At 36.5% G+C, this 25,234-nt stretch overlaps 2 protein-coding genes across 3 annotated transcripts; both read left to right on the top strand.

Moving 5' to 3' along the window:
* The first annotated feature begins 5,673 nt into the window (after positions 1-5,673).
* On the top strand, positions 5,674-20,113 carry LOC147496977 (glucose-6-phosphate 1-dehydrogenase, cytoplasmic isoform-like). Of its 2 annotated transcripts, none has more exons than XM_086559781.1 (16): positions 5,674-6,042; positions 6,117-6,310; positions 6,387-6,472; positions 6,550-6,601; positions 6,683-6,869; positions 7,258-7,415; positions 7,557-7,625; positions 8,054-8,112; positions 8,307-8,343; positions 8,625-8,696; positions 9,880-10,027; positions 10,167-10,262; positions 12,821-12,891; positions 18,407-18,522; positions 18,716-18,761; positions 19,694-20,113. In XM_086559781.1, exons 2-16 carry the CDS (start codon positions 6,134-6,136, stop codon positions 19,859-19,861), a joined length of 1,542 nt encoding a protein of 513 aa, XP_086415907.1. In that variant the 5' UTR covers positions 5,674-6,042; positions 6,117-6,133; the 3' UTR covers positions 19,862-20,113. The 2 variants fall into 2 exon arrangements, with proteins under 2 accessions (XP_086415907.1, XP_086415906.1); XM_086559780.1 differs by having other exon boundaries at positions 5,752-6,042; positions 6,127-6,310.
* A 1,235-nt stretch (positions 20,114-21,348) lies between these two features.
* On the top strand, positions 21,349-25,027 carry LOC147496976 (F-box protein SKIP14-like). The gene is made up of 2 exons (XM_086559779.1): positions 21,349-22,505; positions 23,801-25,027. The coding sequence occupies exons 1-2, from the start codon at positions 21,747-21,749 to the stop codon at positions 24,317-24,319; spliced, it is 1,278 nt and encodes a 425-aa protein (XP_086415905.1). The 5' UTR covers positions 21,349-21,746; the 3' UTR covers positions 24,320-25,027.
* Positions 25,028-25,234: the final 207 nt, after the last annotated feature.

Raw genomic sequence — 25,234 nt, 5'->3', positions numbered from 1 at the left:
AATCGGTTCATTGTTGCCTGATCCGGGGATGGAACCTAAGTTTTCGCAACTTTATATTTATGATCCCCTAGCTGCTTTGGATCACCGCTACAATCGCAACCCGAATTTGTCAAGAGAAGTGTTGAAAACTGTACAAGAAACTCTTCTGCAGACCCACAAGTTTTGTGATATCTATAAGCAAGCATTTGAGGTTTTAACTGAAAATGCTTCTGAGAATAACAATGTTCCAGTCCATCTACACTATGATCCGCGTTCGGATAGACGAAGGTACAATCTTCCAACAACTGATGAGATTGCAGTGATATTGCCTGGAGATGGGAGTAAGGTTGATGCCATGCGTGATATTGTACTTCGCTTGAGAGGAGGGCATAAGTTGGAACGGATAAGCGAATGTCATCCCGCTTATTTGCCTTTGCATTATGTTCTTCTGTTTCCTTATGGGGATTTGGGTTGGTCACCTGATTTGAAGTTGTGGGACGTCAAGAGAAATGCTCCAAGTAATGCAAGACTCACCCAATTATTGTATTACGCCTACCGTTTGTTTGAACGACCCACAGAGTACTCATCCATCTTGCTAGGGTGTAAATTGTTGCATGAATTTTTGGTTGATGCTTGGGCTGCATATGAGCAGAACCGTCTGCGATACATTAGACTAAATCAAGACACCATCCGTTCGGATGTGTACAAGTGCTTGACAGATGTTGCACTTGAGGGATTAAGTCCTGATCAAATTGGCCAACGGTTCATTTTGCCTTCCTCGCATGTTGGAAGTCCAAGGCACATGTACGAGATTTTTCAGGATTCAATGGCTATCACCCGACACTATAAGCACCCAGATATTTTTCTTACGGTGACTGCAAACCCCTAATTGGCGTGAAATTAAAGATGCGCTCAAGGAACACCGGACTTCGACACTTCGCCCGAAATAGTTGCACGGGTATTCGAAATAAAACGAAAAGCAATTATGAAAGAAATCTTGAAGAATGATATCTTCGGCCGGGTGGTTGCATATGTCTATACCATTGAATTTCAGAAGCGGTCTTCCACACATGCATTGCCTTTTATTTCTCGCGCGCATGATGACAAGATCCCAAACAAATGAGAGAAGTGGATAAATTTGTATGTGCGAATTCCCGGACCCGACACCCACCCCGCATTGTTTGAAACAGGTGAAGAAGTGCATGGTTCATGGCCCCCGTGGTGATTGAGATCCGAGTGCTTCATGTATGGAAAATGGTCGATGCACCAAAGCCTATCCAAAAGAGTTTGTGGAGGAAACAATTATGGATAAAAAGGGTACTCCATTTACCGGGCGCGACATCGGGCAAGAAATATTTTTGTGAAGAGGAGGAATAAAATGGTTAAAGTTGATAATGGAGATGTTGTTCCCTACAATGCATATCTGTGCGAAATGTTTGACGCCATATCAATGTTGAAGTTTGTGCATCGTGTCAAGCTGTTAAATATATTAACAAGTACATCTACAAAGGCTATGACAAAGCAACAAAGGTGGCGGCAGAACAAATGATGAGATTCAAAGAATATATCGATGCAAGGTACATTGGACCAACATGTAATGCATGGCATCTATTTCAAATCAATGCATAAAGAGTTTCCAAGTGTCAAGTGTCAACGATTGGCTTCATTTGGAAGGCATGCATAGGGTTGTTTTCAATAGCAAAGAGCCCATGGATGCAATTCTTGCCCGAGCCGGAGACCAAACCTCAACACCGACAAACTTTTTCTTTTAGTGTTGTCTTTGAAGATCCAAATGCACGAGCATTTACCTATCAAGAATTTCCAAGACACTATGTTTTTCACAAAGACTCTCAAGAGTGGACTCCTAGGACTCAGGGACCTTCCATTGGTAGGATGTATTTTGCAAGCCCCAATGCCGGGAGAGGTTTTATCTACGTTTGCTACTTACTGTTGTAAAAGGGCCTACCTCCTTTGCATATCTTTATAAAGTTGGTGATACCGTGTACAGCACATACAAAGAAGCATGTATTGCCCGTGGGCTGTTGGAAGCTGATGATGAGTGGATACAATGCCTAGAAGAGGCGGCGATAATGAAAACTGGATATCAACTACGGAGGTTGTTTTGTGTAATTCTTTTAGAGTGTCATCCGCTACTTAACCGGATCTACTTTGGAGCAAATTTGCATCGAGTATATGTGATGATCTTGGACACTGGCTTCGAACAAAGCACGACATCCCAGATCCAACTGATGAGCAAATAACAGATTACGGCTTATATCTGGTGGAACAAATCCTTTTAGAATCTGGGAAGACATTGGAAGATTTCCCGCCCATGCCAAAGCAAAAGGAGGATTGGAGCAAAATTGTTGGCAATAGGCTCATTTGGGAGCAACACCAACTTCAGCATGAAGGCATAGGAGAAGAGAGGTCGCAGTTGATGTGAGTCGCCTTAATGCCGAACAACTTCATGCTTATCTTACCGCTGTGGATCGATTCAATTATATGGTGACAAGGGCAAACTTTTCTTTTGAATGGAGCGGTACAGTGGAAAACTTTTTGTATAATACAATTGCAAAGGCCGCCGCGAAAGACGGGTCTTATTGTCATCATGGTGGCATCATCGAATTGCATCTATGTTATTGTTCCGGGTGGACGACCGCTCATTCTACATTTAAAATTCCAATTGATGTGATGGATACCACTTTTGCGGCTTCACTAAACATTCCTCGACCTTTGTCGACCTATTTAAAGAAACAAAACTAATTGTTTGGGACGAGGTGCCCATGCAACATAGATACCTTGGTTGAGGTTGTGGATAGAACACTTCAAGATATTTGTGGAAACAAGAAGATATTTGGTGGTATCACTACAGTTCTTGGTGGTGATTTTCGACAAACACCGCCTCGCTATTATACCGTTAGGCCGAGAGAGCAATTTGTTGGTGCATCAACTCGGCTCTTTCCTTTGGAGTTATTTAGAAGTTTTGCACTTGGTACAAAACATGCGGCTTGAAATGGCAGAGTCCGAGAATGTCGAATTCGCCGATTTTTTGTTGGAGGTGTGCTACTAATGCCTTCTAATTAGAATGTTTTTTTTCTCCATTAGTTCCATATATAAACAAACTATTTTAGAAACTAATGAATTCATTTTTTTTGCTTTGATTCATTTAGATTGGTTCGAATCCCAAAGAATGCGCATAAATTGCCGAATGGAATACGAAATGTACCAATATCCAAGAACTCATCTTCTCTGCCTATCCCCAATTGGATGTTATGGACACACCGCCTCCAAATTTCTTAACCGATCGCGACTATTCTTGCCGCCCGTAATGATGATGTGAGTGCAATTAATGAGGTTGCAATCAATTTGTTTCCCCGTGAAGCGCTTGAGTATTTGGCGGCAGATAAAATCATCGAAGATGATATTGATAATCCAAGTGGGGCTCACTATCCCACCGAAGTTTCTAACTCCCTCGACCCTTCTAGCTTACCACCTTTCAATCTCAAGTTAAAACCCGGATGCCCTATAATGTTGCTTCGGGAACATAGCACCTAAAGATGGCCTTTGCAATGGGACCACGACTTATGGTGCTTCAATGTGCGAAGTAAAGTCCTTCAAGCTAAAATTTTGACTCGAGAGAAAGCCGGAAATCCGTACTCATCCCAAGAATATCTCGGCTCCCTCAAATGCAGAGTTGCCTTTCAAACTATCAAGACGACAATTCCCTGCTCGACTAGCTTATGCCATGACAATTAATAAGTCGCAAGGGTCCGATGAAATATGTTGGCATTGATTTGAGGACACCGGTTTTCAGTCATGGGCAACTCTATGTGGCCATGTCCGATGTACTTCTTCAAAAAGAATATCCGCTTTTTCTTCCACCTAATGCAATAAATTGTACTACAAATGTCGATACCCGAAGTTCTTCTCTAAGGACATCGATACCAATGAGAAAAGGCAAGTGAGAAATTAAAGAATGTTACTTTTATTGGTTTAGAAAATAAAGAATATATTGTATCCATATATATGCTATGTAAGTTTTTATGATAGTTTTTTTTTGTTGATGATAGCGTGGATACTTAAAAATAAGAATAGAGATTATTTTATTTTGAAAACCATCTCTTTTGTAAACAATATGCTAAATGTATCAAGTCTAAAAAAATCATGTGTATGTGGTTTGTTTGCAGATACCAAGTTAAATTGCCATAATTTTTCAGCGACATGATTGTAGTCTTTGCTCCATGGCGGATTTATCCATATGGTAGCAGAATGGTGTGAATAGTATGCATAGAGAGGAGAATGAGAGAAATGAGGAACTCGATAAGTGGGCGTGGAGTATTTATTTTATTTTATTTTTCCCTTTCGTTACTAGAATTAGCCCCAGGTGAAAAATTATGCAAAGTCTTCTTTAATGTTTAATGAGTTGTCTTTTAGTTTTAGAAGTAATTTGTGTTATGTATAAATATGAAGTTATATATTTTGGTATGGTTGATCTATGAGAATTGTATTGTTTGATTTTCAGGTTATGACAGGATTTAGGTTTTTGAAATGTTGAAAATACAAAGGAGACTCTGCTGGATTTTTTTATTTTTAAAAAAAAAAAATGATGATGCTCTTAATTGAAGACTCTCTCCCTTTATTTTCATCATTCTCATTCTGATATGTATTAAATTAATGAATGTATAAGAGTATGTGTAATGAGTTGGTTTGTGATAAAATGAAATGCATAGAATTGCAATAATTAAACTCACTTGAGTATGTGTATGAAATGATTATGAAGTATAAAACTGTTGGAAATGGTTATATCATCGATACAATGCTACCATAGAGATGGTCTCTCTTGGGGTGTTGTTCAAAAGCAATGTGTCTAGAGTGCCGACTGGCACGGGCATTCACTAGTCCCAAATAATACCATGGATTGGAAATAAACTTAATTATGTTGAGTTTCTAGTCCTGCGGTTGGGAAACTTATAAACCGTTTTAAATGGTTGTAGGTTGTGGTTTTGTGGGGCTGGTTTTTTATGATTACTGCTTTTCTATGGTTACTGTTTCTGCTGTACTCTGTCATTCTTGGTGGTAGGTCGACTTTGGGGTGTTAAAAATTGCAAACAGTTAACACCAGAATTTGTTTTGGTGAATCAGGTTGTCCTTCTTTAAACTGGAAATTTGTAAGCATTTCCCAGTAAAAATTTAGACTTGAATTTTCACTTCCATAATACTTAAAAAAAAAAAAATTGGAAATATAGTAAAGACTGCCATTTTATAACCACAAAGCTGTAGCAGTATTTCCATCCTATTCTAGTGGTGGAAATGGGTAGGATATCTATCTTTGGCTCGTATTTTGTTCTAGTTTCTTCAAGGAAAAATTTTCAAATTTGTAGGGCAAACAAGTACAGCCAATGTGTATTTTTTTACCTGGGAGATGTATACCGTATACCATCCAATAATGTGTCATTGTAAAGCTTCTCTTACCAATAGCACAATACGAGAAATATGTCAATCAACTGTGGAATCAGTGGAATTGATACTGCCATACTGGAATCAAAGGGGGTAAGAAGGCCAGACGTCAAGATAGAACACTGGCTTCCTCTCTACTTTTAGCCTTTGTTGATCATGGGCTGGGCCATAGGCCGCGGTACACACTGAATGCACTTGCAACAAGTCCATATATATTGAGTTGGTTAAAAAATAACTAAGACCGTAAAAGTTAAAAGAGGTGTCGAGTGTCGACGATCAAGTAGTATAAAAAACAAGGCTGCCCGCGAAAAAAACAGTGATAGTAAGAAAGTGAAGAGACGAGACACAAAAAGGGAGTTGTTGGTCACTAGTTAACCACTCACCAACCCAATTCAAAATTATAAAATATCAATCTCACAAAACAGACCGATTGAGACATTCAGTCGGGCCATTAAGGTCCAAGGTCCGCGCGTAATTGTTTAGTTGGGCATATTTTCAGTACATATTTAATCGATCGAATCATTTATCCCGATCCCTTCTATTTTAGTTCTATATTATAACTAAACTCTACTAATCAGATCACTTACACCAAACTAAACTAAACCGGTACGTAACATTTTTTTTTTTTTTTTTCGATATAATATATATATTTCAATTCTTGAAATTTTGATTTGACTCAGATCTATATAGGATTAAAATGGCGAGTGGATCATCACCGACGGAAAAGAATTTAAGGAGTGAGTCATTTACAGATGGAAGAGGAGAAGTTGATAACGTGTCAGAAACTGGATGCTTGTCAATTGTTGTCTTGGGTGCTTCTGGTGATCTTGCTAAGAAAAAGACTTTTCCTGCTCTTTACAATCTTTACAGACAGGTTTTGTTTTACTGTTTTATGGGTTTTTATTTTACTTCAAATATTTTATGTTACTGAAATTACTGTTGCACTTCAGGGATTTTTGCAATCAAATGAAGTTCATATATTTGGATATGCTAGAACTAAGATTTCTGATGATGAGCTAAGAGATCGTATTCGCGGGTGAGTGAGATTGGCTTGACTTAATACTTATAAGTAGTACCACTTTTACGATTTTAATTCTTGAATATTACTTGCAGTTATCTTTCGAAAGGAAATGACTCAGAGGATGTATCAAACTTCTTGCAATTGGTATGTTATATTTGTTTTAGATAATCTCTTTGAGGTAAAGAAGATGGGATGTTTAGTTGTTATGGATGTTTGTTTATGCAGATCAAATATGTCAGTGGTTCTTATGATGGAGAGGAGGGATTTCGCTTGTTAGATAAGAATATATCTGAGCATGAAGTTTCGAGAAATAGTCAAGATGGAACTTCCCGAAGGCTTTTCTATCTTGCACTTCCTCCGTCAGTGTATCCTTCTGTCAGCAAAATGATCAGAAAATTCTGCATGAATAATTGTAAGTTTTATGGTGAATATAATTTCAATTTTACTCCTTTGCCTAGTGTCGTTTACATCGCGTCTTGGCTTGCGAAACAAGCTCAATCTCAGTTTTTCATTTTGTCATTCTCTTTCGTACCATTTGTAAGAACTTGTATGTGGACACTTGTGTGAAGAAAACCTTATTATAGGTTCTTTAATTTTCTTCAATACGGTCTTTGACTTAATCCACTTGCGTCCATCTCTCTTCTTTTTGTCCTTAAGATAGGAAAGGTATTTTTTCCATGATAATTTTCTGGCAGGCATTTTCTTTTCTGAACCTACTATGGATTCCTGCATTTCTCCAGAGTTTCAGAACATTCAATCTCTATGTAAACTTACATGAATGTTTACTATCTCCTTTTCAGCTGATGATGGTGGCTGGACTCGTATTGTTGTTGAGAAGCCTTTTGGCAAGGATTTAGACTCTGCAGAGGAACTGAGTTCCCAGCTGGGGGAATTATTTGAGGAGAAACAGATATACCGTATCGATCATTATTTAGGAAAGGAGTTGGTGCAAAACTTGGTAACATCTTCCGTAAATTTTTTTTATTACCATCGTGGTTGTTGTTGTTTTTTGCTGCTGCTGCTGCTGTTATTGTAGTTGTGTTTTATTCTAAGACCTGTTTGCTCTGTATTTACCTTTTGTTTTGCTTCCACCTGACAGTTGGTGCTCCGTTTTGCAAACCGCTTATTTTTGCCGCTGTGGAACCGTGATAACATTGATAACATTCAGGTGATATATTGTTTGAGAGCTATTGTATTTCTTAATGTTCGGGAGTCAGCACTTAAATGTAGTTCTTCCACTCAAGTGGTCAAGGTTTTGAAAGAAACTGACAGTAGTTTCCTTCGTTTTACAATTGATAAAAAATAAATAAGTTCCATTCGTCTACTCAGTCTTACGTAATGTAGAGTATGCTTCTTCTCCCCAGGTTTTTTTTCTTTCCGCCTTAGTTAAAGATGTTAGACTTTGCTATAGTTACCAGAAACTAATACGTAGGTCATGGTTTATGTATGGAACACAACTGAAATGAAAGTTTAAATACTTTTTTTCGAAATTCTGATCATCAATTTGCACTTGAAGAATGTTAAGCATACCCATCTTTTCGGACACAAGTAACAACTTAAATTCAATGCATGCTTAACTGGTGTTCCAATTTCCAGATTGTTTTCAGGGAAGATTTCGGAACTGACGGGCGTGGTGGATATTTTGATGAATATGGGTATGCTTTTGTTTCCAAAAACTCAAATTTTGCTAAGGTGTTCAAGATATTGATTTATGTCACTAGCATTATTCAATTTCTGTCTGTAACATGGATTGTACATATGCTCTATGTATCCAAAATTGTTGATTAATTTTAGAATATTACAATATTGCTTCCTTAAATGACAACTAAAACTTAATGATGGTTTGCAGAATCATTCGTGACATCATACAGAACCATCTCCTGCAGGTACTTCCTTTTGATATTCACAAAGATTCATGAATCTGTTTCCAAACTTTGTTTATATAGCAAAGCATATGATTTTTATGTGGACTCACAACATATATATATATATATATATATATATATATATTTTTTTTTTTTTGCTGGGTACTCGCAACATATAGTTGGTTTCCTTTGTTCAAATGAGAAAGATAATCTTTTATCAATGAAGCATATATTAAGTATTGAAGTTTGAACTCTACGCTTTGTTTCAGAGTGTACTAACAAACTATTCAATATTGCTGTAGGTTCTTTGTTTGGTTGCTATGGAGAAACCAGTTTCTCTTAGACCTGAGCACATCCGCGATGAGAAAGTGAAGGTATCATTCACAATTTTTCCTCTTACACCGAATTTCTTATTCAGCTTCTTCATCCTCTTCCACCAAATGATGTTGTTTTATGGCCCCTTTTCAATATTTACTGCATACCCAATGTGACAATGATTCTATCAAATAGTTCATTCCCTAGTGTAAACAATAACTTAATGAGTTGAAAGGGGGGGCGGGGGGTGGTCTTACACTTCTCCCCTAATGCAAATGGATCTATAAGCTTCCATTTTTATTTTTTACTATTATTTTATTTTATTTATTAATTTTTTGGCAAGCAAGATAGGCATATGAAAATTTAAAGAAAAAGGAAATATTGATACAGTGGTGGGAGAGCATTAAGCCCATCCTTTATTAGAACCAATTTAAACAGAAATTACAAGATTTACAAAATAAGTTTCCTAACTTATTCTGTAGTAATACCTGTAAGGCTATTCCAACCTAGAAATGAGATCAAGTCTATTGTTTCTCCAAGTGTCCTGGCCATTTTTCAACCTTGAGCTATACCTCACAGTAAAGTCGGCTCTTAAGTTCGCCTTGCACCATATGTGAGTAATGCTCAACTGCTGCATCCTTGAACAAGCTGTAGCCTGTTCCATCCTGTAGCAAAGCTCCATTTCGAATACCCGTGCCATGTCGGCTTTGTTATTTATACAATTACACCTATGCCCAAACTAGTAGAATAGACACCATCAATTTCAGCTCTATTGTCTCTGAAGATTAGGATCACTCCTCTTATACCTGGACTTCTAATAGGAGACTCTTTATGATAGAGTTTAATTTACCTATGAAGTCAGGCAGTATCCAAGATGCTGCTTCTAACACCCAACTGATTAGGAACATACCACTTGGCCATGATGTTGTTGATATAGCCTTTAATAAGCATGCTAGAGAGTCCCAAGTCTTTCCTAACTGCCACCATAACCTGTGTCACGCAAAGACTGGAACTTTTGGAATATAACCTTGTTTCTGTTTTTTAATTGTCGGATTTGATCCTTTGGACCTATCCAACACAGAAACACAATTTAAACCTGCCCAAAATCTCCAAAGCTATAAGCTTCTCACACCCTCAGATCAATTTATGTAGAACATAAAGTTTATTTATTTATTATTATTGGAAGCTATCTTTGGGAGAATAGGACCATATCCTTACTTTTTTAATGACGACATATTTCAGGTGCTTCAGTCAGTTATGTCCATAGAGGATGAAGAAGTTGTTCTTGGACAATATGAGGGCTACACAGATGACTCAACTGTTTCAGACCACTCAAACACCCCAACTTTTGCTACTGTGGTTCTGCGAATACACAATGAAAGATGGGAAGGTGAAATAAACTTTCTATATTTCTTCTGTAGCCAGCAGATACATATCATATTGGTCGTATATGTACTATGACCTGAGGGGGTGTCTCTATGTGATTAGGAATTTTAGCGCTGTAGTTAACAATATATAGTTTCTCGCAGGTGTTCCTTTTATACTCAAGGCAGGGAAAGCTTTAAATTCAAGGAAGGCGGAGATTCGTGTCCAATTTAAGGAAGTACCTGGTGACATCTTCAGATGTATGGTTAATTCATTTTGATTCAAGTACATTCTTTAGCTTTTCATTCATCCTGCCTCTCTCTCTCTCTCTCTCTCTATTAATATTGTTTATATTTAATTTTTTTAATTTAATTTTTTCCTTTTCAAGCCAGCATTGAGTTTGAAATTGAGCTGATTGGTTGATCCCCCCTCAGACCTCAGCACGAGACTTTATAAAACCAGGGAGAAAGTAGAAGTTTGTGACTTTAATGTAACGGTTAAAAAAGTTGAAAATCACCATTATATTATTAGTTTATTACGTTTAACCTGTTGTGTCATCATAGCAAGTGAAGGGGTAAATGGATCCTACTACACTTGTTAGTCTGAAACCACAAATCTACCACTAAACCAGTGCCCTGCAGAACAGGTGGCACAGACTTTAGGGAGCTCTGAATGTCAAAGAGAGAACACTGAAGAGTGTATAGATAGCTACAGTGTGCAGTAGCTAACAGGTGGCACAGACTTTAGGGAGAATATCGAAGAGAGAACACTGAAGAGTGTATAGATAGCTACAGTGTGCAGTAGCGAACCATGTAGGATAAGAATATAAGATACAAACAGACAACGGTACATGTGGGAGGTATCATTTAGAAACATAAATACGGTTAGATGATACTGATGCAAGTCGCATAACTGATAGTGCCAGGTCTTTGTTTAGGTTGCTTAACTAGCAAATCAACTTCCTCATCTAAGCATGGTTTTTTACTTAAAGTTCTTTGTTAGAATGGATCTTTGATTACCCAGAAATCCTTCCTTTTTTTATCTTTTAGCACGTGATTTCATTTTGTTTGGTTCCAGTTTTCCATATTAAGTTGCTTGATCAGCAAGCAAACATAAACAAGGCTTCTCTAAGCCAAAAACAATCCATTGCATTCAGTTTTTGATTGTTAATGACAGACTGTAGTTTTGTTTAGAGGAATTGGGAAGTTATGAGATTTTGTTACACTTCCACAACTAATTAATATAAGATTTTGGACGGATGATAGTCATTAGAGGATTGCTAGCGTCCTGCCCCTTTATGGGGGTAGGACTATCCTACCCATAGAGAGACAAAAAAGAGTGACTTCCTCACCTATTTTAAAGGTTCCAACTTCCAATTCAATAGTAACAATATCAGGAAAAGTAAAACCCAATGAGTCAATTCATCTTCTTCTAAGTTCTGAACAAAGGTGCCTTGCACCTCCAAAGCAGCTACCCACTGCACCGGCCATCGTCCAATGGAATCCGGTCATCATATTTATTGACTATTTTATTTTAGTCGAAACAAAGAATCCCCAATTCCATTCCACCAAACAATTAACAAATTTGAGATTATAACAACATAGCATCAAAAAATTAGATGCTAACAATTTGAAGTGATACATGGATGTAATCAAAGAACACATATTTTACCAAACTATATGAAAGAGTTAAATTGAGTAAAGAAAAAGTAAAAGAAAAAGAAAAAGAAAAGGGGAACAAAGAGAGAGATATGGGAGTGGCGACGACCGGTGTGGGTGGTGTTGAAAGTGACCGGTGGTGGTGGAAGGAGGGAAGATGGGGTTAATGGTGAACTTGCTAAAGGACTCAGAGTCATTTTGAGTTGAATCAATCAACAGGCCGGTTTTAGAATTCTCTGAAGTTTGCAAGTAACTGGTCGCATAATTTGTCTCTCTATAGGTAGGACGGTCCTACCCCATAAATAGGCAGGAGGCTAGCCATCCTGTGGTCATTATGACGGCTTGGATGAGGAGGAATACGAAACAAACCAACACTCGATTTCGAGTATTCGAGGGATAAAAGGGTACCACCTTGGGAGGTGGTTTTTACAGGCTACTATGGACTGTTTGGTGGTGTTTTAATTTTCAGTTTCTTGTAATTTTCAGTTTTCTTGCTTTCCTTTCTTCTTTGGTAGTTTTTAGTGACCCTTTTGTGTTTAGATGGGGGTACTTCGGTGTACTGGCTTTGGGTCTAGGGTGGTCCATGATCATTAGTTTCGACTATTGGTAATTTGGTGTTGATTGCACAGTTATATCAACCAGAATGATACGTATCTACGATTCTAATGTCTGTAATTGTTCCTCTACGTACAGAACTGGAACCAAAACTGCAAAAGATTAATGGTTGTGGTTATATTGTATTAAGGAACTAAACAGTTGAGAGTTGAGACACCTGAAATGCTACAACTATTGGTAAGACAAAGCGGATAAGCCATTCAGTTACTAATATAGAGCTGATTAGTGCAGCAAGTGTCAATTAGTAGATATTCTATCCAAAATATCAGCCTCCATCTGAGTAGCGATTCATCCCACTTTTGACTGCTTAGTAGTCTGCTGCTCACTATGCCAGCTTTTTTTCATTTTATTCTTAAATCAATATCTGAAGCAATTAGAATTTCCAAGTAGAGGAAGATTGTTTAGCAATTTATAATCTACACTTAAAGATTTAGCTAGTTGCTTCATAGTATTATGTCTTAACTGCAAGCTAGTTTTTCAAATAGTTATCTCTGTTTAAGAATGATATGAAGGAATGCCTTATATTTAAGTTTCTGTTTACGCAGGTAAGAAACAAGGGAGAAATGAGTTTGTTATACGGCTTCAGCCTTTAGAAGCCATGTACATGAAACTTACAGTAAGTTTTTGACTCGAGGTTACACCCAATCTTTCTATATTTTGTCAAGGATTATAAATGCTAATGACTCGTTTGTTTTTTGTTCGGAACAAGTTACTTCTTTTCATTTTGCGATTTTTGACTTGCCACCTCCTCCCAGAAAATAGTATAAAATAAAATAATATAAGTCTCCATTGCAATTCCAAAAGTGGACCTACGATAGATTCAGGGATGATTTTGGTAGATATGACAATGCGCGGTGGGGGGGGATAACCAAGAAAATCGAACAAATGTGAGATGGTTTTGAGTTCTCAACTACTTCTAGTGAAAATGTCACTCATTTTTTTTTATCACGAAGATGTTCACTATGTTGAATCTGCGTACTATGGATTAAAACTTTCTTGTAGAAATCTTGTATTAATAAATAATAATAATAATAATAATATACTATCTCAATAAAAAGTACCATCTTTGTCTTGGAAACCCAAAAGTGTACATGCCAAGACAAAATAATAAAAAAAGCTTCTAAATCTAAATAGTATAAAGAATCTGGGGTCGTATGAATAGTACTTCTCAGTTCTCATGTCTGTCACAAGGGGCAGAAAAGTCATTTCGCAGCTTATTATTATTTATTTTGTCATTTTGTAGGGGTAAACAGTAATTTTACTGTTTTTAAATTGTTTTTTTTTCCAATTGTGTCAACATCACTGGGCCTCCATGTTTTGAGAAAATTGAACATAAGGGGGTAGAACGGTAATTTCACATTTTAAATATTTTAAAAATTTTGTCAATTGGTGGGGACCTCCATGTTGGTAGTAGAACACATAAGGAAACTTGAATACTAGGACTAAAGACAAACACTGAATTTATTGAGAAGAGGAGTTTGAGCTATTACAGAGGAAAGAGGACTGGACCAAGATTATGCCTCTTCATTACGAAAGACTTATATTTATAGTTTACAACTATATTCCAGACTTTAAAAACATTATGAAATACCATACATAATAATATATGAGTTTCTAGAAAGATATGCATAAGAATAGTATCTAAAAAGATAAGCATGAGAATTGCTTCCACATTTTTTAGTTACTATTATTATGGATTCTCTTTCTAGCAACTACTATTATGTATTGTATCTCATAATGTTTGAAGTCAGGAATATAGTCAACTATAAATATAAGTCCTTAGTAATGAAGAGGTATATCCTGGAGTGTGTCCAGTCCTTTTTCTTCTAAAATAGCTCAAACTCCTCTTCTCAATAAATTCAGTGTCTTCAATCCTAAATACGTCCAAAACTTGAAAGACTACTAAATAGACATTCAAGTTCAACCAATGTAAATTCTTCTGATTTGTACCAGTTGGAGGACTCTATTTAAGAGGCTATTGACAACATAATTATTTTGTTCCCTATGTTTCTAAAAGTTTACATGTTCACTGTTTAGCCAACTTTACTATACAACCTACTTGATAGTGGGCTTCCTCACTTAAAAACAAATTTTGCCGTCTATTAATTACCTTAACAAATAACATATACCAAAAGTGATTTCCCACCACGCTTTTTACATATGAACCCTTACCAATGCATCGTTCTTTAGTTGGATAATTACTAGCACACCCTTACCAATGCAACACACTTAAGTTGGATAATTACTATGACTTGTTTTATATATCTCCAACCAATAATCCAATACATAATACATTGACCATATTATACCCCACAATATGCAAATAACTTACCCACTTCAAAAAAAATTAACTTAGTTTCCTTTACTTCTGTCGTTTATTCCATATATATAAATATATTCTAACTACGATTCCAACCCCATTAACTACTCACTTGCAATTTATACAAATATTGTAAATCCGAAGTACCTCCGCAAATGGTCACCTTTCAATGCCATTGCATTAACAAAATTTATACCACTGATGGAGATTAGAGAATTATAGTTAGAGTGAGTAGACTCTAGGAAGCAACTGATTACACCACAGATGAAATAAAGACTTTTGATATGTTGCTCATCGGTGAATATATAAGTGTCACATATAACTATATTTTTACAGTCCTAACATAATACATAACAATTTTTAAATTACTGCAACTGTCATATATAACAGGGACATCAAATACATGCAAAAATACATAAACAGTTCATAGTGAAGTTCAAGCGACAATTGTAGAGAAACATGTTTACCAAATGGAACTGATTTACTCCATTCAAAATCAGTGAAATATGTAACTCACCTTTCATGGATATATCATCTCTACTTCAAATGGCGCACTATACATTGAAAACTATGGAAACCAAACCCATAGACTTTCCAAAATGTGAATTTTTATTTGTTAACTTTTCTCAGCTAGAAAAAATGTACTTGTTACTAAATGAACTGTGGATAAAAATTTACTTGTTTTACATATATACATGTTCTTGTTCAAATATGTTTTTGTGGTTGAAAATTACTTGTTCGGAACATTTGCAACTTCTAGAATTTCAAGATTTAGATAAATCCTTTTGCTGCAACCATTGATGAAATTGCATATTTATCTACAGTACACTGGGTTTTGTTACGAGCGAGAATGGATTAAGTATATAAATATAAGATTTTTTTTTTTTTTGAATATATTCATATACCGTTAACATATTTAATAGTTGTAGAAGTTACGATGAGAATTGCTTTGTCCAGATGGTTGTGGACCGTTTGGTCGTGAAGTTGTTTTGCACAGTTTCCTCATAATGCTACTTTTATCACGTAGCCCTTGCAAAAATAGATAAAAATAGTTGGCGCATGAATAAAGTAAGAGCCTTTAGGATTTAACAAAAATAACCAACTTTTCATTTTGGAGCTCTATTTCCCTCAATACAATTTATTTCCTTTTTTTTTGTTCCGCAGTTCTCCCCATATATAGATATGTCTAATGATATCAGACAAACAACAATAAGAAAAACAAATGAAATAGGGTTTGAAGTACGTTTAAGAATTTTCTGAATACTTGGATATTTTGTTATTTGTAAGGTATTTGTTATATATCGATTTTTGTTGACAACTGATAAAAGTTAACAAATGAAAATCCATATTATAGAAAGTCTATGGGTTTGGTTTTCATAGTTTTCAATGTATAATGCTCAATTTGAAGTAGATGATATATCCATGAGAGGTAAGGTTATATATTCCACTAATTTTGAATGGAGAAAATCGTTCCATTTGGTAAATCTGCATTTGTACAATTGTCGCTTTGTTTAGGTACTTTTGCGTGTATTTGATGTTCCTGTTATGTATGACAGTTGTAGTAATTTAAAAATTGTTATGTATTATGTTAGGGCTGTGAAAGTATAGTTATATGTGGCACTTACATGTTCATCGATGATCAATATATCTAAAGTCATTATTTCGTTTGTGGGGTAATTAGTTGTTATTCTACCCACTCTAACTATAATTTTCCAATCTCCATCAGTCGTATTAATTTCGTTAATGCAATAATGTTGAAGGGTCGCCATTTGCAGAGGTATTTGGGGTTTGCAATGTTTGTATAAATTGCAAGTGGGTAGGTAATGGGCAGAAATCGTAGTTAGTATATAATTATATACATGCAATAAGCGGCAGAAGTAGAATGGAAACTGAGTTAAAAAGGTTTTAAGTGGATAAGTTCTCTGCATGTGGTGGGGTATAATATGGTCAGTGTATTAGATTACTGGTCGGAGATATATAAAAGAAGTCAGAGTAATTATCCAACTTAAGTGCAGTGCATTGATAAGAATGTGTTGGAATAATTAACCTATTAAAGAGTGATGTATTGGTAAGGGTTCATATGTAGGAATCGTGGTGGGAAATCTCTTTTGGTGTATGTCATTTGTTAAGGTAATTAATAGACGACAAAGTTTGTTTTTAGGTGATGAAGCCCAATATCAAGTAGGTTGTATAGTAAAGTCGGTTAAACAATGAACATTTAAACTTTTAGAAGCATGAGGAATAAAATAATTATGTTGTCAATAACCTCATAAATCTCCTCCTGGTACAAAACATAAGAATTTATATTGGCTGAACTTGAATGTCTATTTAGTAGTCTTTCAAGTTTTGGACGTATTTAGGTGGTGATATATTTATGGTAGTTTTAATTGTGTAAATGAATTTACAACATTTCATTACAATTTATATTAAATAACAAAAAATCCAAGCAAGGCAAATATGTAGAACATCAAGGAACAAGCCATCAAGTATTCTCTATTGACATTTATTCAATTATTATCTATTTTCCACTTCCCAACATAGAGGCCCCACTGTTGTTTTTAAAAGATAAAATCTATGAAATTACTGTTAGGCACCCATGTGTTCAACTTTCTCAGAACATAGCCAATCGATGCTGCACAATTAAAAAAATTGAAAATTACCATTTTGCCCCTACAAAATGACAAAAGCAGTGAAAAAAATAAAATGAAAATAGCTAAATAACCGTTTTGCCCTAATGCCAGAGGTGAAAATACTGTTCATTCGACCTCAGATTTTTATAAGTAGTAAGATAATATATATTAGTTTTTATTTTCTGATTGGCAGGCCTGTTTTAAACGAGATCAATAACTTGGTAATGTTGGCGGGGTACACTAGACCTTTGGTATCATCACCCAAACTAACTATGCTAGCTGGCTCGGCGGTTTGACCCGATAAACTGGTGAACCGGTCTCTTAACCGGGTTGGGTCTACTATCAAATCGTTTAAGCATATGACTCAGTCACAAACCGGCTAACTCGGGCGGTTTTTGTCAAACCCAGTTCAATCGGACGGTTCAACTAGTGGACCAACCACTAACCCAGTTGTGAAAATCTTAGAAATTCCAAAACCAATTTTGACAACCAGCCTAGCTCGAACCTTGGTCACCCCAGTTGCTCATCAGTAAACATGCCACTGCATCTACCTAGTGTTGTTGATGTAAACTTCCTCCTCAAAATTCAAATTTAATATGCTGTTTGTATGAAAATAAAGTTTTAAAAACAAACAAAAGTTGCTAGGTGGGTGGTTCGAACTTGGGAATCTCGGTAAAATACAACACGCGCTATCCAGTGGAGAGGAAACATTGTTTCTGTTTGTGTAGATTAGTTTAGAAATATATAATAATACTTGTGCAGTTCAACCCACTGGTTGAACCGCCAACCCAGTGACCCGGTCCCCTTGCTGGGTCAAGGTCCGGGCCAGGTCTGATAACATTGCTTCATACTCGTCTCACTATATTAAGTCCAAGACCGAGTCTATGGTCAATCTTTAGTAGTGGTAAGAAAAGTACTTGATCTTAAGGTACCAACCAAAATGGACCCACTCCCTTCGTCTTATCCTACTCCCCAGATAGTATACTTACCTACGCTGACCAAATTTTTAGAGTATTTGGTACAAGAACTGCCACAGCCCACAGTGATTGCTCCATTTCTACCAATTCTTACCTTACCTGCTCATTTCTGGTTTTATGTTACAAGTTGTACAGAGAACTGAAGCTATTTATTTTCCTATAATTTTGATATATCTGGTCATTTGGCTGCTCTCTCTCCTTCAGGTCAAACAACCTGGACTAGAAATGTCAACAATACAGAGTGAACTAGACCTTTCTTATGGGCAACGCTACCAAGGAGTTGCGATTCCAGAGGCTTACGAGCGCTTAATTCTGGATACGTATGTTACTAAGTCTATAATTCTTTTTCATATGTTGTAATAATATGTTTTACACAAAGTCACAAACACATTAACGTGCTTAAATGTGTTCGTGTCTGGGATTGTGTCACTGTGACTAGCGAAGCTATTATACACAGGAAACATGAAGATCAGCCTTGTAGAATTGACTGTATTTTAATTTTTTTTATTTCAGAATACGCGGAGATCAGCAGCATTTTGTCCGCAGGGACGAGTTAAAGGTAAGTACCTTGTAAGACAAGTAACTAAGGGTGTGTTTGATTTCTGGCAATCATTTCCACACATTTCAAAGAAAATCTTGGCTGAAATCTTGGTGGTTAGTTGGTTTTAGTGTGAACTCTTTCTACTCGAGAGCTTTTATTTCAACCAGAAACTTCTAGTCCCCACACTTATTGAAAATTTCCCTCACAATTACGACTCTTTATATACTGATTACCAGTTCTACTTTAATGGGTTTTGTGTAGAGTTGACGCCTAATTTAAGTCCTTCATTCTGCAAAAATATAAGTGGCCTGTTTGTTTTGGTTCCTTTATGCAGAATGGGAGAATATATGAAATTGTAATTCTTCTGGTGGTGTGGTTGTCTGTCAGGCCCCTCCCTTTTTGAAGGTGTCCAGTGGCCTACTGCGTAAGACTTGGGAGTAGGGCAGGGATCAGGTCGGATATGGCTATATCCGAATCCGAATAGTTTCACAATATCCGAATCCGAACCGGATTAAATCCGAAATTTAATACCCGAACCCGACCCGAACCCGATCGGATAACACTAAAAATTCAAAAAAAGTCCACAAATTATATCCGACCCCAACATACCCGAATCCGAATCCTACCCGAATAACGGATATGAAAATTGACCCGAACCCGAGGTCGGGTAGCCGACCCGATTCTCTGCCCTACTTGGGAGGTTGGGCCCAAAGGTCTTGGGTTCGAATCCCGCCATCATTGGGAAAAAGGGGATTTAAGGGAATCAATGGAATAAAAGCTAAATTATCAAAAAAAAAACCTAAGTGGTGAAAGAGTTCGTACTAATTTAGGAGTTTTATCCAACATTTCCTATTAAAAAGGAATTTTTACATGGGAAAACCTTCCACAGTTCAAACACGCCTCAATTTTAATCACTGGTGGCCTCATGCTGACAAGTTTTTTGTCATTAGGCGGCGTGGGAGATATTCACTCCTTTGCTACACAAAATTGATAGAGGTGAATTGAAGCCTCTTCCATACAAACCTGGTAGCCGAGGTCCAGTGGAAGCAGACGAGCTGCTAGCAAAGGCCGGTTATGTCCAAACACATGGCTACATATGGATTCCGCCCACCCTGTAAATGGTTTGACAAGTTATAAGATCACATTGGCAGGTATGCTGGGCAGATGTACTCAGACTGGTCCCAGAAAGTATATATAGCAAATGATCTTCCAAAATAAAAAGAATACTGCCCTTTTGTTTTTTGTCAGATCTGCGAGCTTATGATGTAATGGCAAACAGTAGCATTTGTAATGAAATTTAACATAAGGCCTTGGGAGCGTATTTCCAGATCATATGACTTGTATCAATATATATTTCTTCTGATTTTGCCTCCTTTGGATGCATGGCTTTTGGCCTATAGCACATTTTTTTTGTGGGAACAAGCTGTGCTTGAATTGTTATTCAGGCCTCAAAATATCCAGCTCGAGGCAAAATACTATTTTTATAAAGGCCGTGCCCTTTATAAACGAAAGATTGGGTACTAAACATTTCATACAATTATACTGAGGCTGTTTCTCAACTCCTATCAGTCTTTGATTCACACCTACATTAAAATAGCTGACATGTCAAAGTCAAGGAGCGGGAAAAAACTACAAAACGTTCATTTTCAATACTAGAAGATCTTGAAGCCAATAGGACAACAGCCCTATATATATATATATATATATATATATATATATATATATATATATATATATGTTTATGTACGCGTAATAAGCCAACTTCGTCACTCTTTCTCATATAAGTTGGGAATTGGGATAGATATTATAGTAAAATTATCGAAACAGCGGAGTTGTAATACTTCGTCTAAAAGGACATCGTACTGTGGAGTTGTTATGACTTGGTGAGTTTGGTTGCTGATTCAAAGAAATGTGTTTGTGTCGTATTGCACTCTGACCTTACATTGTTTGTTGCGGATACAACTATACTACAGCATAATTTGAAAGCCCGCTTAGCAGTAACTGAACTTATTTCCGACTTCCTAATTTGTCCCTTCTCTTATATCAAAACAAAATGGAATTTCTCCTCTCCTTCTCCACTGAGTACGTGATTCCGGCGTGAAGTCGGTGGTAATGAAAGGCTGCCACTGATAAACATAAACCGTACCATTCCAAATTTTTCAACCTTATTTCTACTCTACTAATAACATTGATTTTAATGAAAGACTATTTGTATTTCTAACTAAATCAAAATTTATAGTGTTGCTCAAAACAGTGGGCTATGGTTGAACACTGTTGATTTTCCTCTCCATGAACCCGCCTCTGCACGTTTTCTCTTTTGTCAAGATTTTCCATGGCTTTTGCCTAGCTGGCTTTCTGATTTTACTGACAGGTGGTTGGCTCTAGAGTCCACTCGGAGCAATATTGCTGCCTCGCTACTGCACTTGATCCAAGCATTTAACTTATGGGCCGTATAGCATTATACTTGGGCCCAAAGTGAATGAGTTAACGGTTAAATACATTATTACATATATACCCTCGGCTTCGCGCCACATGTTTACGGGCCGATGAAGTTGTAGTAGTATATATATATATTTAGTACGTACACGTAGTCTCCTCTTTCCACGAAACTAGACACGTGTGGGTTTCTCCTCTATATTCCTCTTTCATTCCTTCAATCCTTCTCCTTTTCTTCTTCCTGAATTCATCCTCCCAAATCTTCCCCCCTCTCCATTCCCAATCCACCAATATCTATATATATCCTGTCTCCACCAGGTTCGATCACTCGGTGATCGTTCCTTGAAGGTTGTTTGTTAGGGTTTCTTTTAAGAGGTATTCCAATTAATTCTTTTCCATAAAAAAAAAAAAAATATTCAATTATTATTTATTTATTTATTACTAAGCTCCGGGGAATCTCTGTGAAATTTTGGTGCTATATTTTTTTAATTTGCTATCCGAAATTGAGAGATCAAAATTTTATTTGTTTTAGGGTTTTAATTAATTAATTAATTTAATTAGAGTAGAATGACTTCAGTATTTCCACCGGATTCGTCAATGAAATTTGGCGGTGGCGGTGGTGGGGACCGTTTTCTAATGGAGGATAATCATTATCATCATCATCAAGGAGAGCCGAATGATATTATTGATTTATTGCCATCAGATCCTTTTGGTATGAATGTGGCTGCTACTTTTGGTGCAATTACTGGGTGTTGGTTTGATTATTTTCAAATCGATGCATTGAATTCTGTATGGAATAATAGTAATAATAATAATAATAAAACTGTCATGTTCCCTGTCTTTGGGGATATTGGAATGTATGAGTGTTTTAATAATAATAATGAAGATGCTGTTGGGTTTGATGGCTGGGTAGAGAAGAAAGGAGTGATACAGATACAACAAATATCCAATGGTCTGTCCCCCACGACTGGAGCTGGGGCTAGTAACATTCCTAATAAAGAAATCTTGGAGGAAGTTAGTGGAAGCTGTTCTAGTGGAGATGCACACGAAGCTTTATTTTTTGCTTTCGGTTATATGAGTGTACAGGATCTTCTTAATGTTGAAAGAGTCTGCAAGTCATTTCGTTCTGCAGTTTACGGTGACCCACTTTTGTGGAGGAATATTTGTATACATCAGCCTTTGAATGAGAGGATTGAGGATGATGGTCTTGTAAGGTTAACAGGCAGAGCTCAAGGAAACTTGCAGAGCTTGAGTCTTGTGAAATGTTCGAGAGTCACTGATGTTGGCTTGAAATGTGTGCTTCAATCCAATCCAAGACTAACAATGGTAATTATTAACACATTCATATTTATCGTTGTTCTTGCTTTCTAGCATGTACTCTTATTTGTAGTATGTTTCCTGCTTTGTTGTATGTATACGTTTAGGTATCTTGTTGCTTGCTTCTGGTTTCTGTTTGATGTGTCTTAAGCTGCCTTAATAATGACATGGTCTCAAATTGGGTGTGGTAAACGGCATGTTTTATTAGTTGCTTGGCCGTGTCTTTATTTGTTTGTGCGAATGTATACTCGTATATTAATACTCACAGATTCACACTGAGAGACACATATAGAAGAAGACCGTCTTACTTAGATTTGGATTTAGTAAGCAGGAAGAATTTGGGTAAATGCCATGATTTGTGAAATCACATTTTCCCTGTTGAAGGTAAGGTAGAAATCAAATGAGTTCTACCGATCAAACAGAAAAAAAAAATGTTTGCCTGGTTTGTTATATCAAAATTTTGTTGAACTGATATATTTGTCGCTGCTTGTTTGCTTGGTGTTTCAGTTAATGGGTATACTGTGATATAATAATGTGAAAATGCCATGATTTGTTCTGATCCTAGTATTTTGGTGTGGACCGAAATTTCTAAATAGATGTTAGATGAACAAACGAAAATTATTATGAAACGTAAAATTTAGGATTGCACCGCATATAAACAATGGCTTCCTTTTGATGAAAATCAGAATCACATGGAGACACTACATTAAATTTGAAATCAAGCACATCTATGACTCTTTAAGTAATTATGTGGAAACAACTGAACTGGCTTTTGTAGTCATCACACTTTACTGCACTTGTCTCACTCACTTCATGAGACGACTTATTACCTTTTGGTTGAATCCTTTTTCATTTTAATACATTTTGATTAATTTCTAAATTGCCAAGTAACAGATCCTATAATTCGGTGATTAGACTGACACCCGACACTTCTAGTTTCTTATTGTGAAATTTATGTAGCTCCACAGTAGCTGACAAAGATGTTACTTAATGATAAATCTGTGACAAGATTTAACATGACACAAGGTAAACTACACAAGTCAAAAACTAGAGATAATTTTTCGTGCCAATTCTTTTCTGAGTTTTACACTCAGGGATCAACATGAAATCTTGGATAATTGTTTACTGATTTCCTTTCTTTTAGCGATGTTTCAGTTTATACCGTGTTGCTTTTCTTTGTGATATATGCTTATTATTTTGTATTATGTTAATGTTAGCACATATGCTTAGTTATGCCTATATTTGAGTTTTGTATTTTTAACTTGACAATCATGGCTCACATGTATTGTTTTTTTTATGTGCAGCTAAATGTGCCAGAATGTACTAGAATTAGTATTGGGGGCATTGTGGATAGTTTAAAGGCACTCAAGTCTTCCGGGGCCCCAGGTTTAAAGCATCTAAGAATTGGTGGTCGTTATGATGTTACACATGAGCATTTTGAAGAGTTAAAAGCATTGCTCAATATAGATAATTGTGTGCGGTCAAAAGTGAGCAAGCCTCGGATCTACCATGGACACAGCTTCCCTTCTTATGATGAAGATGACCATGACATTGATGTTGAGATTTGCCCGAGGTGTGAAAACTTGAGGCTTGTATATGATTGTCCAGTAGATTGTTGTGAAGTGAGACAGTCTTCTCCTCAATCATGTCGGGCTTGCACAATCTGTATTCCACGGTGCGTCCAATGTGGACGGTGTGTCCTTTATGCTGACTATGTAGAGACTTTTTGTTTGGATATACTTTGCCTGAAGTGTTTTGAATTGCAAAAAGAGGAAAGGGGTGCATCCTCCAACCACATCAGTTTAGATCAGGTGCTTGGCTAGTTGTTGCGAATTCAGATGTCTTGCGGCAAAATGAGCATGGATTTGGATATTTCAGAACAATGTGCACGAGTAACTTTGTTTTAGACGTGACATTGTGACAAAGTCTGTGATTAGCTGTCTGCTGTGTAAACGAGGAAATGGACCGATTATGGATATATTGGGTGTAGATTGCTCAGTAGGCTGGTTGAGCTTTGAATAAGCTCATTTCCTGGAAAAAGAAAATGAAGGAAAAGAAAAAGGAAAATAAGAAAAGAATGGAAAGTAATTGATACAAAATAAATGAGATGAAATTGGAACGGGTAGTATATATCTCACTGCGTTCCTAGTGTTGATAATAACGGTTGATCTTCAATAGTAGTTAGAATCTGAATCCCTTATGAAGATCTCTTGGTAAAGTTGCAGTTCTATTATGAGAGCAGTATGTGGATTGTATTCAACAAGCTGTATTCTCGAAGAAATTGTATTTGAACTGAATGTGTTGTCTACCAATGGTAGAACTGTAGTAGCCCTCTATCTGTTGGTGAAGTAAAAAAAAATGTATGATGGGCAAGCAAGGATGTCAAGTTGCCATTTTTATCTCACGATTTTCCACGATTGAATTGTTGTAGGGTCATTGCACCCTTTTAATCTCTCATTCATTCTGATGTATGTGCATGCCTATAATATTATTATATGCAGACTTGATATAAAAAATTCACAACTTATCGATCCTGTGTGTGTTGTTATTTTTTTGATGTTGTGTTGTACCAATATAGGATGTATTTTATTAGTCTTACAAGTTAGTTTGCAATACATGGTTGTGTTGCTGAGGGACTTCAGCTTTATAAGAGCAACCGATGTTGAGGTACTTCATTTTTGGTATTGGTAACTGTATCTTGTCGTGGGGTATTGCCGTATTGGGGAATTCAGTGGGCA

The sequence above is a fragment of the Coptis chinensis genome, chromosome 5 (genome assembly GCF_015680905.1).
Source record: "Coptis chinensis isolate HL-2020 chromosome 5, ASM1568090v1, whole genome shotgun sequence".
Lineage (NCBI taxonomy): Eukaryota > Viridiplantae > Streptophyta > Magnoliopsida > Ranunculales > Ranunculaceae > Coptis > Coptis chinensis.
The sequence above is the reverse complement of the archived record's forward strand: the minus strand, read 5'-3'. Positions and strand labels throughout refer to the sequence as shown.

Excerpts from the sequence above, each read along its gene's own strand:
- LOC147496977 (XM_086559781.1), top strand. The coding sequence starts at position 6,134 with ATGGCGAGTGGATCATCACCGACGGAAAAGAATTTAAGGAGTGAGTCA. Across the intron at positions 6,311-6,386 it reads TTTACAATCTTTACAGACAG|GGATTTTTGCAATCAAATGA; the intron begins GTTTTGTTTTAC and ends GTTGCACTTCAG. Across the intron at positions 8,697-9,879 it reads TCCGCGATGAGAAAGTGAAG|GTGCTTCAGTCAGTTATGTC; the intron begins GTATCATTCACA and ends GACATATTTCAG.
- LOC147496976 (XM_086559779.1), top strand. The coding sequence starts at position 21,747 with ATGACTTCAGTATTTCCACCGGATTCGTCAATGAAATTTGGCGGTGGC. Across the intron at positions 22,506-23,800 it reads CCAATCCAAGACTAACAATG|CTAAATGTGCCAGAATGTAC; the intron begins GTAATTATTAAC and ends TTTTATGTGCAG.